This window comes from Podarcis pityusensis (assembly GCF_964106645.2).
Source record: "Podarcis pityusensis genome assembly, chromosome: 12".
Lineage (NCBI taxonomy): Eukaryota > Metazoa > Chordata > Lepidosauria > Squamata > Lacertidae > Podarcis > Podarcis pityusensis.
Window position 1 is genome coordinate 2,126,952 of NC_138037.1, and position 13,723 is coordinate 2,140,674.

At 46.0% G+C, this 13,723-nt stretch overlaps 1 protein-coding gene across 1 annotated transcript in view; it reads left to right on the forward strand.

The window, feature by feature from the left end:
• The window catches only part of LOC308459762 (SCO-spondin-like), a 177,099-nt gene that overhangs the window by 62,284 nt on the left and 101,092 nt on the right, over nucleotides 1–13,723 (forward strand). Inside the window, exons 32-36 of the mRNA XM_080975383.1 lie at nucleotides 774–896; nucleotides 3,053–3,147; nucleotides 4,486–4,723; nucleotides 11,321–11,473; nucleotides 12,259–12,399. Of these exons, the coding sequence (XP_080831509.1) occupies nucleotides 774–896; nucleotides 3,053–3,147; nucleotides 4,486–4,723; nucleotides 11,321–11,473; nucleotides 12,259–12,399 (750 nt within the window). The remainder of the gene's footprint in view (nucleotides 1–773; nucleotides 897–3,052; nucleotides 3,148–4,485; nucleotides 4,724–11,320; nucleotides 11,474–12,258; nucleotides 12,400–13,723) is intronic.

A 13,723-nucleotide genomic window follows, 5' to 3' on the forward strand; every position in this document is an offset into this window, starting at 1 on the left:
TGGAGAGAGTCTCTTCCTTTAAGTTCCTAGGAGTTTATATCAGTGAGGACCTTAGTTGGAAAATCAATACAACCCAGGTGGCTAAGAAAGCCCAACAGAGACTCCATCTCCTCCGAGTATTGCGGAAGAACGATGTCAATCAACATCTGATGATCTCCTTCTACCAGTCCACAATAGAAAGTGTCCTTTCCTACTGCATCACGGTGTGGGACGCTGGTTTGACATCATCTGATAGGAAGTGCCTACAGAGGGTGGTGAATACAGCATAAGATATTATATGCTGTCCCGTGAATCCGCTGGATGAAATAGCAGAAGAAGGTTGCCTCTGGAGAGTGAGGAAAATTCTCAGGGATGATTCACAACCTGGCCAGCACTTTCTTGATCTCCTGCCCTTGGGCAGAAGATATAGAAGCAGGATTAGTCACGCCAACAGGGTGAAGAACAGCTTCTATTGTGGGCTGTTAGGCTGCTGAATGAAAAGATAACAACAGGGCAACTGACTTTCGGTTTGGTGCGTGTGCGTCAGTAAACGAGGGGAATTAAGACTAAGAGAGCTGAGTGGGGGGTGCTCATGTAATCTCACTGTAAACAAGTTGTACAAGTGACAATAAAGTATTTCAATTCAATTCAGTTTCAATGTGGAGAAGGGGCTGTAAGGTGGGGGAAATGAGGAACCACCCTCAGCCTCTCGTAAGAGACCTGTGGAGGCATCTCAGGTGCCCATCTCATCCTGTCTCCCTGGGAATAACCCTCCTTTCTCCTTCCTGGCGCAGGCTCTACGCAGATCCCGCCCTGTCCCGGCTTCTTCATCTGCGACAACCGCATGTGCATCAATCTTTCCCGGGTGTGTGACGGCTCCCCAGACTGCCCCCAGGGAGAAGACGAGATGGCCTGCGGTAAGGAGCCTCCGGTGGCCCTCGCCTGGCGGGCAGCTGGAACGGGACCCTCTCACAATATCCTTGCCCAGATTTGAGACTCTTGCTTCCTTCTCTGGCCGGGAAGGAGGAGAGGGGCTTTGCTGGCCATCCGATGCGCTAGAGCTACCTCCTGCGTAAAAATCAGTCCAGTTTTGCAAGCAAGCTTCTAGTCCTCGTGAGAAACTGTTTGAAGACGTTCAGGCAGAGGTTTCTGGGAGTGTGGGAGGGGCCTGGGCGTGTTAAGCAATTCCCAGTCCTCCCTCCCCTTCCCCAATTTGTTGTCTGCCTTGTCTCTCCCCTTGTTGCCCCCCTCCCACATTCGCCCTCGGCCACTTCTGTTTCTGGCAAATGTATTTCCAGGGTTGCAAAATCCAAAGCAAGGTAGAGTGAATGAGCAGACACAACTGCATGCCCAGCAGCTCAAGTGGTTTTCATTTTATTTGTTTCTTTGTTTGTTTTCTGTTTCTATGCTGCTTTTTATTCAAATAAATCCCAAAACGGCTTACAAGCAAAAGATCAAAAAACCAGAACGAAACATCATGAATACAGCATAAATTGTATAGAATACTTAACAAATCATCAGTGAAACAATCGTAAACGAAACAATTACCATCTGTGTAACGCTATTAACAAAACAACTAAAAAATAAGCATCACAGTTACACCAAAAATCATGTTATAGGATTCCCAAAGCACGACAGCATTCATGTCTATAAACAATACAGTGGTACCTCAGGTTAAGAACATAATTTGTTCTGGAGGTCTGTTCTTAACCTGAAACTGTTCTTAACCTGAAGCACCACTTTAGCTAATGGGACCTCCTGCTGCTCCCGCGCCGCAGCTGCACGATTTCTGTTCTCCTCCTGAAGCAAAGTTCTTAACCTGAAGCACTATTTCTGGGTTAGCGGAGCCTGTAACCTGAAGCGTATGTAACCCGAGGTACCACTGTATTACCAACATTAACAAAATAGCAACGAAATAAACAAGCCAAGCCCTGTTTATCCTGCCTGCTGGACGTCACTCGTGCGCATAGGTTATTTTCATGTGCAACTGAGTGGAACGATCACACGGTTTTCCAGGGCTGATGTTGTACCTTCATAATCAGAGATGATTTGTCCCTGAAGACCGGTTCCTAGGAATCACAAATTGGAAGTGCGGTGTTGGCATAGGGTCCAGGGCCAGATTTAGGTTTGATGCGGCCCTCAGCTACTGAAGGTAATGGAGCCCTTTTGATGTCCAGCTGTCCTTTGTCAACAACAAATTGTCGTTGTTTTCTTGTGTTGACTATATGCTATATGGTCATTTATGGACCTAATAAGTATCTAAAGCCATTTGCACATGCAGAATGTAGGCACCCTATATAGAAAAATGAGCAAACCAGGGAGCAGGCTAGCAGGCGGGGCCCATGACTTACATCAGGGGTCAGCAAACTTTTTCAGCAGGGGGCTGGTCCACTGTCCTTCAGACCTTGTGGGGGACCGGACTATATTTTGAAAAAAATAATGAACGAATTCCTATGCCCCACAAATAACCCAGAGATGCATTTGAAATAAAAGGACGCATTCTACGCATTGAAAAACACGCTGATTCCCGGACGGTCCATGGGCTGGATTGAGAAGGCGATTGGGCCGCATCCGGCCCCCGTGCCTTAGTTTGCCTACCCATGACATACGTCATAGGAGCCTACACAACACAAAACACTGTTGCTGCATGCAGGTTTTATTTTATTTGTTTTTTATCTTAAATTTTGGAAATGTACATCCAGTTTTTTTCCTTTAATTTTTTTGGGGGGCCCCCAAGAGAGTGGGGCCCTAAGCTGTAGCTTGTTTAGCTTATACGTAAATCTGGCACATATTGGGTCCTTTGCCTGGGCTTCTGCTCAGAGTCTGGTCTGGTGGGTCCAAGATTCCGGACAAGATCCTGCAGGCTCTGCGGATGTCCTTACACAACGCAGAAGATGTTCCACTTCCCAAGGAGTTGACCGAGGGTCTCCTGGTGTGTCTTGTGGGGGCGGCTGCTGAGGAGAGCCAAGGAAGGCTTCTTCTGACCCCCCAGTGGGCTGGGGACGGGTGGGGTCTCCTCCTCCTCTGCTGGCCCTCCTGTGATGCTCATGGCTTTTCCTTCTGACCCACACAGAGAGCCACGTGGCCCGTCCCGGCGAAAGGAACCAGACCGCGGGACCCTGTACGGAGTACTCCTGCGGGGATGGCGCCTGCATTGCCTTTAAACAGGTGCGATTGGGGGCTGTGGGGGGCCTTTCACCCCGTCTCCCCTGCCCAGATGTTCTTCCCCCCAACCACTCTAAAAGGTCTCATTTCACACTACCCTAATCCCTGGTCCTGTCCAGCCACCCATCCAGTTCTCTTTCCCATCTGCAAAAGGGATCTCAAATATTTCGGGAAAGAACCAACAGCTCAGGACTGTGATACCTTAAGGACTGCCTCTCCCCAGATTTTGCGCTCATCTGAGGCCCCTCTCTATGTCCCCATTTTGACAAGAGGTCTGGAGGGTGGCAACACAAGGATAGGGCCTTTTCTGTGGTGGCTCCCTGCTTGTGGGAAGTTTTTAAGGACTGATGTTTTAATGTATTTTTAATCTCTGTTGGAAGCCGCCCAGAGTGGCTGGGGAAACCCAGCCAGCTGGGCAGGGTACAAATAATATATTATTATTATTATTATTAATAATAATTCTGCTGCTCCAGAGAAGGTTCACCTGGTGCCTTCATTACATGTCTTTAGGCACCAGGCAAAATCATTCCTCTTCACCTAAGCCTTCGGCCATTGAATATAGGGGGTGGGGACTGTAACAATTTTTTTATTATTATGCTGTGTGTTATTATGATTTTTATTATGTTTTTATTATTGATGCTCTGTAAAACGTGTCCTTAATGCTGTACAGTGCCCTAGGATCTTTAGATAAAGGGTGGTATATAAATTGAATTATTATTATTATTATTATTATTATGGGAGACCCACAGACCTTGTTTGGGTTCTTTTCCATAGAAAGAGAGACTAGTGGTTGAAGGATGTAACAGACCAGGGAAGTTTTTAATGTTTGATCCTTTATTGTGCTTTTAATATTTTGCTGGGAGCTGCCCAGAGTGGCTGGGGAAACCCAGCCAGATGAGTGGGGTGTAAATAATAATATATTTTTAAAAATTATTATTATTATTATTATTATTATTATCCAACCAGCTTTGACATCCTACTGTTTTGGGCTACTTATTTTATTTATTTATTTATTGGACTTATATACCGCCCTATACCCGAGGTCTCAGGGTGGTTCACAGAAAAAACCCCACAATATATAAAATAAAAATAAAAACAATAACCCAATAACACCCTCCCAAAAAAGATTCACAAAATGGAGAAGTGAACCACATGCGCTGCCTTGAGCTCCTTGGAGGAGAGGCGGGGATATAGGTGGAATTCATTACCACCATCATAAATATCGGAACGAATCTTCAGCGAAGACCAGGCGTGGTTTAGCTTCCAGGCAGATGCTGAATTTGGAGGGCATCTGGACACGCCCCGAGTGACCCCTGCCCTCTCCCCCCCCCTGCCCCCCAGGTGTGCAACGGCCTGGCCGACTGCGCCGACGGCACGGAGTCCTCTGGCTGGCTGCCCTCGGACGAGCGGGACTGCGGCCTCTGGAGCCCCTGGGCCCCCTGGAGCTCATGCAGCCGCTCCTGCGGGACGGGGCTGCAGGTGCGCCGCAGGTCCTGCACCCGGCGGGCGGACGACGTCCTTCGGCACTGCCTGGGGGAGGAAGCCCAAGCCCAGCAGTGCTTCGCGGTGGCCTGCCCAGGTGAGAGGGGTTGGGGGGGACGGCGGGAGCAGGAAGGGGGGGAAGCAGAGGAGGGAGCTGTGGGCAACTGCAGGGGTCCTTGGCGTTGAACCAGGGGAGAAGTGGCTCATAGGGAAGCAAAGGGGAGACCTCTGGAATGGGTGCTTTCAGCCGGATGCTGCCCATTTTTCTGTTGGTTTCTGCTTTCTTTCACTGTGCAGCGAAAGGGCTTGTCACGAGACAGGTGTTTACATTCCACAGTCTGTACTGTTGGAGTTTCTCACGGGAAAGGGAGACTGGATGTGACGTACACTGGTTTCCTGTTTTTCACTGTACTTTGCAGTTTCACTGTGTGATTCTCTCCGAGCTGTCGAGGAGAGAGGATGCATTTTCTGCTCCGGCAGAGGCAAGATGTCTTTCTGTAATATACCAGCTTTGAACTGTAAATAAAGCAATATAGAGTATGCAGCACGTACTCCTCATCCTTCCGCTGGGCACGAGACTCTGCTTTAAATCAACACGTGGTTATGGGCTCCAGAAGTCGAATCGGAGTGCCGGCAAAGGATCGGAATGCAGAGGGACAGGTCGGATCGGAATCTGCTCTGCGCGTAAAAGTGATTGATGAGGTATGTGCTACTGCTCCGGGCAGCCTGCCAGCTTCTAGTTAATGGCTTTATGGCTGGACTTTGAACTTTTAAAGCCGTTTTGCCGGGAATAGGCAAAAGGCTCCCAGGCACAAGTTACTATGCTGGGGAAATCGAAAGTAACTTTTAAGTGCGCTTTTGGAATAAGGCAGCTGCAGCAGTGACGCAGCAAGATTTAAAGCAGCATATATGACGCTGAAGGCTAATGCCAGAGTCATGATGGCCCTTCAGGATGCTTGTGGGATTCCTAAGCTCAACAAGAAAAATTATGCCGACTGGGTTCTGTATGCAGAGGCAATTCTGCGGAAAGAGGGTTTGTTTGAGGTGATTACAGAAACCCCCCCAGTTCCAGTTACAGATGCATGGGAAGCTAAGGATTCCAAAGCAAGGGGAACTCTTACATTGATAGTATCCCCAGAAGAGCTCTGTCTATTGCGTGATAAGACCCCAGAAAGAGAGGACTCAACTTTCCAGAGGCTGTGTATTCTTTCATGATACTACAATCTTTGGGTTCAGGTTGGGAGTCTGTTGCAACCCAGATTGCTGTGCAACCAACCGCTCAGCTAACAGTGGACTTTGTAACTGCTGTGATTCAAAATGAAGCAGATCGCCGGGGTGCTAGCTGCATGGGCAAGGGGGAGTCTTCACAGACGTCGTCCCATACTGCAGTGGAACCACCAGATGGCGCCAAAGCTTTGAAGGCAGTGAAATACTACTCGTGTGGACGTCTAGGCCATATGAAGAGGGAATGCAGATATCCCAGGGCCAAGACAGAACAGCGCAGCGATAGCTCATCGCGCGGAAAAGGCCGAGGCAAAGGCAAAGGTCCGGTGTCTAAGACAACGCAGCACAAGGCTATGGTTTCACGCTTCACTCCAAAGGTTGCAGAGGTCCAGAAGACGTCTAGATCTTTCTTCGTTGTTGATTCAGCGGCGACCCACCACATGTGCAACGATAAGAGACTGTTTGTGTCTTTTACACCGCAGGAAGGTGCGATTCACCAGGCGGATGACCACACTATTCCCAGTAAAGGCTACGGAACTGTTGTTCTTCACAGTTTGGACTTATCGATACAAAATGTGCTTTACGTGCCAGACGCCAAACATAATCTGCTCAGCGTTGGACAGCTGAATGAGCGGAACATTGACGTTTCCTTCAAGAACAAGAAGTGCATCATCACAAAGAAAAATGATTATGTATTGCATGCAGAATATGTTGATCGTTTGTTTGTTTTGTATTATGATGATGTTGTGCAAGATGACACTTGTTGCATTGCAGGTTCTAACAAAAGTTTGCATGCAGAATGTATTCATGATTTTCATAGAAAATTTGGTCATTTGCATTTTGAGGCAGTATCTAAAATGCCTGCCTTGGTTGAAGGTATGACTATTAAACCCTGCAGGTACCACATGAAGTGCAAAGCATGCGCAGCAAACAAGGTGAAAATGGCTGCGAAAGGTAAGGTGTCTAGTAGGCAAGCTACAGAACCATACCAGGTTGTTCATGCTGATTTGGTTGGACCACTAGCGCCCTCTTTGGGTGGAAATAGATACTTCATGGTTCTCATTGATGCATTTTCTAGATATATTTTTGTGTACAATCTCAAGCAGAAATCAGAGGCTTTTCCTAGGTTCAAGGAATTCTGTGCTTGGTTGGAAAATGTGCATGGTAAGAAGATAAAGACTCTTTTCAGTGATCGCGGGGGGGAATTCACTTCTCAGCAGTTTGAAGCTTTTCTGACTGAGAAAGGAATTCAACACGATTTGTCTAGTCCTCGCTCGCCATGGCAGAATGGACTTGCGGAACGGGCAAATCAGACATTGCTTCAAGGGTTAAAAACCTTGCTGCATGATGCCAATCTTCCAGAGAGTTATTGGGCCGAATCTCTCTCGTGTTTTGTTTACAGTTACAATCGCAGGTTATCTTCAGCGATTGGTTGTACCCCCTATGAGAAGATGTTTGGCAAGAAGCCATACATCAAACACATGAAGATTTTTGGTTCTGACATGTGGGTTCGCTCACCACAAAATTCCAAGTTAGACAAGCGTGGATTGCATGGTATCTTTCTAGGTTATCAGAAAGGGTCTTACAGAATAATGATGACTGACTCTAAGACAATTAAGCTCACGAGAAGTGTTGAGTACAATGCAAAGTGGGGGGAGAATGTGGGAATTTTCCAATGTTATCCTGATGACGGTGATGAGACTGAGGATAGTCAAGAGCAACCACAACAACCCACACCCACTAATGAAAGTTCTGAGTCTGAATCTGAAACTGAATCGGGTGATTCAGAGGATTTCAAGAGTGCGAAAGCCTCTATGCGACCCTCTGAAAGCTCTGATCAAGAATTGGAGGAACCATTGTTCACAGTAGGTCGTTTTTCTCCTAAGAAGGAAGAGGAGAGTGTTGAAGACTTAAGGCTAATTCGTAGGTCACAGAGAGCCACAAAAGGCAGACCTCCAAAGAGATTTGCTGATGAGTTTGCTACGATAGCAGTAACAGCTGTTAAAAGCTCCAAGAAGGTATTTGAACCTTCAAGTTTCCAAGACATCCAGGGTTTGGATTCAAAGGAAGCTGAGCCATGGTTAAATGCCATGAAGGCTGAGCTTGATTCCTTAGAAAGGAACAACACATGGGAGCTAGTTCCAGTAGTTCCAGGAATGAAACTGCTTGGAAGCAAATGGGTCTTCAAAGCGAAGACAGATCAAAATGGCAAGATAGTCAGACACAAAGCCAGATTGGTAGCCAGAGGTTTTGCACAGGTACCAGGTGAAGACTATCACGAGACCTATTCACCCACAGTGAGATATGAAAGCATTAGGCTTATGCTCAAGCTAGCTGCAGAGGAAAATCTACACATTAGTCACCATGATATTAATACAGCTTTTCTGTACGGATCTCTAGATGAATCACTTTATATGCTTCCACCTGATGGCGTACAGGTAAAACAGGGATTTGTTTGTGCTCTGAAGAAATCCCTTTATGGTCTCAAACAAAGTGCACGGTGTTGGCACACAAAACTTACTGAAGTATTGTTTTCTCTAGGTTTTCAGCAAGGAAAAGCTGATCCATGTGTATTTGTCAAAGAGGAGGGGCAAAAGAAACTGTACTGTTTGTTTTATGTTGATGATTTATTATTCTTTTGGAAAGATGTCGCAATGTACAATAACGCCCTAGCTCAACTGAAAGAGCACTTTGACATGAAAGATCTTGGTGAGGTAAACAACTACCTATCTCTGGAAATAGAGAGAGATCAAGATGGTAACATTCTAGTACACCAGTCACGGAAAATTGCTGATGTGTTAAGCAAACTAAATCTGATGGATGCTAACCCTGTAGACACACCGATGACAACAGGTTATCAGGTAGATGACACTGAAGAAGCATTTTCTGACACTACACTGTACAGAAGTGTGCTAGGCAAGCTAAACTTCATTGCCAGATGTTCAAGACCAGACATTGCTGTTAGCTGTAATTTGCTAAGCAGACAAGTCAACAATCCTAGTGTCAAGGATTGGAAAGCTCTGAAACGCATAGCGCGGTATTTGAAAGGCACTATGCATTACAGACTGAGATTTAACAATCAGAAGTCTGGTGGTCTTGAGATATTTGCAGATGCAAGTTTTGGAAGTGACACTACAGACAGGAAAAGTACGTCTGGAGTTTGCTACATGTACAATCAAGGTCTGTTTGATTGGTCATGCAAGAAGCAAACAACAGTTAGTTTAAGTACTTGTGAAGCCGAACTGAATGCACTATCTTATTCACTTAAGGATTGTGAATGGTTAGTACAATTGTGCAAAGATATGAAAATTCCTGTCAAATGTCCAATCCAGGTTTACCAGGACAACAAAGCATGTTTGGCTTTGCTGAAGTCTGAAGGTTGGAAGCAAAGCACAAAGCACTTGCAATTAAAGTTGCAGCATGCTAGGGAATGTATTCAGAAGGGACTCGTAACGGTGTCCTATATGCCAGGTAATGAAATTCCTGCTGATGTTTTGTCCAAGATTGTATCAAGGGATCAACACTGTACCTATGTGCAGAAGTTGGGTTTGTACTGATATTGTACAAACACGCTGCCCAGTGATGTTCACAGAAAGGGGGAGGATGTTGGTTTCTGCTTTCTTTCACTGTGCAGCGAAAGGGCTTGTCACGAGACAGGTGTTTACATTCCACAGTCTGTACTGTTGGAGTTTCTCACGGGAAAGGGAGACTGGATGTGACGTACACTGGTTTCCTGTTTTTCACTGTACTTTGCAGTTTCACTGTGTGATTCTCTCCGAGCTGTCGAGGAGAGAGGATGCATTTTCTGCTCCGGCAGAGGCAAGATGTCTTTCTGTAATATACCAGCTTTGAACTGTAAATAAAGCAATATAGAGTATGCAGCACGTACTCCTCATCCTTCCGCTGGGCACGAGACTCTGCTTTAAATCAACATTTTCATGGTCATACAGTCATACCTCATGTTACGTTTGCTTCAGGTTGAGCATTTTCAGGTTGCGTCCCCCGGTGACCCAGAAGTTCAGGAAAGGGTTACTTCTGGGTTTTGCCACTTGCGCATGCGCAGACGCGCAAAATGACATCACGTGCATGTGCAGAAGCGGTGAATTGCGACTTGCGGGTTGTGTTCTGCTCATGTTGTGAACAGGCCTCCGGAACGGATCCCGTTCGCAACCAGAGGTACCACTGTCTGTGTGTGTATATATATATATGGTAAAGGTAATGGTAAAGGACCCCTGACAGTTAAGTCCAATCACGGACAACTCTGGGGTTGCGGCGCTCATCTCACTTTATTGGCTGAGGGAGCCGGCGTACAGCTTCCGGGTCATGTGGCCAGCATGACTAAGCCGCTTCTGGCGAACCAGAGCAGCGCATGGAAATGCCGTTTACCTTCCCGCCAGAGTAGTACCTCTTTATCTACTTGCACTTTGAGGTGCTTTCGAACTGCTAGTTTGGCAGGAGCAGGGACCGAGCAACGGGAGCTCACCCCGTCAAGGGGATTCGAACCGCTGACCTTCTGATCGGCAAGCCCTAGGCTTTGTGGTTTAGACACACCACATTTTTCCGTGTATAAGACGCCCCCATGTATAAGACAACCCCTATTTTTTGAGCCCAAAATTAAGACTTCCCTCTGCTCCCCCGTGATTTCCATAGCACATTATATACTGCATCTTATAACATTATCCAAATTTATATTCAAATTTCCATTTGTAACCACAGAATGATCACCTTACAACTGCTCTATTAATCCTGCTAACGTTTTTAACTGTATACAGTGGTACCTCGGGTTAAGTACTTAATTCGTTCCGGAGGTCTGTACTTAACCTGAAACTGTTCTTAACCTGAAGCACCACTTTAGCTAATGGGGCCTCCTGCTGCCGCCGGAGCACAATTTCTGTTCTCATCCTGAAGCAAAGTTCTTAACCTGAAGCACTATTTCTGGGTTAGCGGAGTCTGTAACCTGAAGCGTATGTAACCCGAGGTACCACTATACAGTGATCTTTAAGATGATCTATACATTTTCCCCATTCCTTAATAAATTTATTATCTCCTTGGTTTCTGATTCTCCATGTCCATTTTGCCATTTCGGCATAATCCATCATCTTGGTTATCCCTAATGTTTAGTCGGAATTGCCTTTCTTTTCATTGGAAGCCACGGGTTCGAGTCCTACCCTCCAGATCTGGAGGAAACAAGTTTGCTCCTTCTTCCATGTGAAAGCCCTTGAAATATTTGAAGACGGCTCTCTTATCTCCTCTCAGTCTCCTCTTTTCCAGTCTAAACCTAACCAGCTCCTTCAACCGTTCCTCATCAGGCTTTGTTTCCAGACGTTTGATCACCTCGCTTGCCCCTCTCTGCATACCAGCCAGGAGAGTTCTGCAGGATTTCCTTCGCTGGGAATCTCACCTACTGCCTGCGAGGTCTGTTTCTCTGCTCCCCCCTGCCCTGACGCTTTCGCTTCCCCCTTCCGTGCAGTGGACGGCGTGTGGAGCGAATGGGCGACGTGGTCCAACTGCACCCAGGACTGCCGTGGCGTTGTGGTCCGGCGGAGAGAGTGCCTGCCCTCCCAGAACGGGGGTCGCCACTGCACAGAGATGCCAGAGGCTTTGACCAGCTCCATCGAGATCGGTGAGTCAGTCTGGGGAGCGGGCAGAGGGAGGATAATGCTGGGCGAGACATCATAGAATTGTAGAATTGGAAGGGGTCCCCCAGAGGTCCTCTAGTCCAACCCTTTGCAAGGCAGGAATCTCAGCTAAAGCATCCCTGACAGATGGCCCTCCAAGCATCCTATGGCATTGGAGAAGGGAGCCTGCTTCTTCCTCTTAAAAAAAATTAGACTTTTCAGATATATACATTTCACTGATTTTACAATCATGTTGTCATTTTAAAACTCGACTTCCTTCCCCCTCTTTCTGCGGTTCCTCAAATTTATTTTTAATATCTTCTGCATATCCAAATTAACTTATTTATTTATCACACACACACACACACACACACACACACATGCTCTTACGTAACTGCAGGTTATTGCAGTAATCCTGCCAATGTTTTTACCTGTTTGCAGTTTATCTGTAAACATTCAATAAACCATTTCCATTCTTTTATAAAAAAGTTTGTCATCTTGACTTCTTCCAATAAGTTTTTGCCATTTCTGCATATTTTTGGGTCCATTCTTTCTTTGCTGGAACTTCTGCTTCTTTCCATTTGGGGGCGAGTGGCGTTCTTGCCGCTGTAGTCGCATACGTGAAAAAATGTCTATACAATTTAGGTAGCTCTACCCCTATAATTCCCAAGAGAGCTGCTTCTTCCTCGGCCTTCTGTGGACCATGGTGTTCTTGGCGGGGGGGGGGGCTAACGTGGCCAAACTGGCAGCGCCCCAAGCAGCCCTCTCTGCTCCCCTTTGCCCTCTGCAGAGCTGTGCCAACGGGAAGATTGTGCCAACGCCTCCACCTGCCCCGGGGAGCTGGTCAGCCGGAAGTGTGCGCCTTGCCCCACCTCCTGCGCCGAGCTCTCCAGCCGCACGCGGTGCAGGAAGGACCGGCCCTGCAGGCCAGGTAAGCAGGGGAGGGCCAGGGAAAGGGGGCTGGCAGGGGGGGGGATACGGTTTAGTTCCAGTTCAAGAGTGAACCCGATTCACACTTTCCAAACCGGTATGCAAGCCAAACCAAAGTGTGGTACAGTGGTACCTTGATTCTCGAACTTAATCCGTTCCGGAAGTCCGTTCCAAAACCAAAGCGTTCCAAAACCAAGGCGTGCTTTCCCATAGAAAGGAATGCAAAATGGATTGATCCGTTCCAGACTTTTCAAAACAACCCCTAAAACAGCAATTGAACATGAATTTTGCTATCTAACGAGAACAAAATGAAAGCAATAAACAATGTACCGCAGTCACACAATCAGTAGCTGAACTGGGTTCCACACAGTCACAAAAAGAAAAACAAAAGAGCCTCAAAAACAGAAATGCAAAATAAATAGCAAAAACAGACAGATCTCAGTGTAACACTCAAATTGGAAGCGGAACACTCAAAACGGAGAACATTCGACATCCAAAGAAAGTTCACAAACTGGAACACTTCCGGGTTTGCAGTGTTTGCGTTCCAAGTTGTCTGAGTACCAAGGCGTTTGAGAACCAAGGTACCACTGTACTACATTCGTTTCTTTTCCTTCATTTTTTCTTTTCTCCCCTTTTTCTAAAAAATAGCACCTTATATGTAAAAACAAAAAACAAAAATTCCCACAAGGAAAAAAACCCCACAACATTCTCCTTCACACTGTGTAAAAAATTAGAACATTTAACACCTATATTTCTGTTTTAATATTCCTACCTTGTTCACTGAGCTTATTGGTGATGATCTTGTTTGTTTTCTTTCTTTCTTTTCTGTCTTTCTGACTGTCTTTCTTTCTTTGTTACAATTTATTTATATATGTACAGCTTTTTCGCCCAATGGCCAAAATGGCATGCGTATTTATTTATTTATTTATTTATTCAAATAGATAGAAATAAAAATGTGCACCCCACCAATGAGACCATTCCATTGTAACTATCCAACCTGCCAAAATTTCAACACCTCTTGCGATGGTTTGACCCCTTTCCGTTTTAACAGTACAAATTCTCCAAATAACCTTCCATATCTCCTCAAAATCATTTCTCCTTATTCTTTTATATCTTGTCATTCAAAGGGTTTTCCTGGCCTCATTTATCATCTCTCTCTTGTAACAGAGTTTTGCTAAAGTGGTATTCCAGAGGATGCTATGTGTGTGGACTGCTCAGAAAAAAATAATTTTATTTTGGGGGCTGGTCTTGTTGAGGGATAAATAGTTATTTGTTACTTGATGTATTGCATTCATCAAACTTTTCAATACCTGAGTGACTCAAAA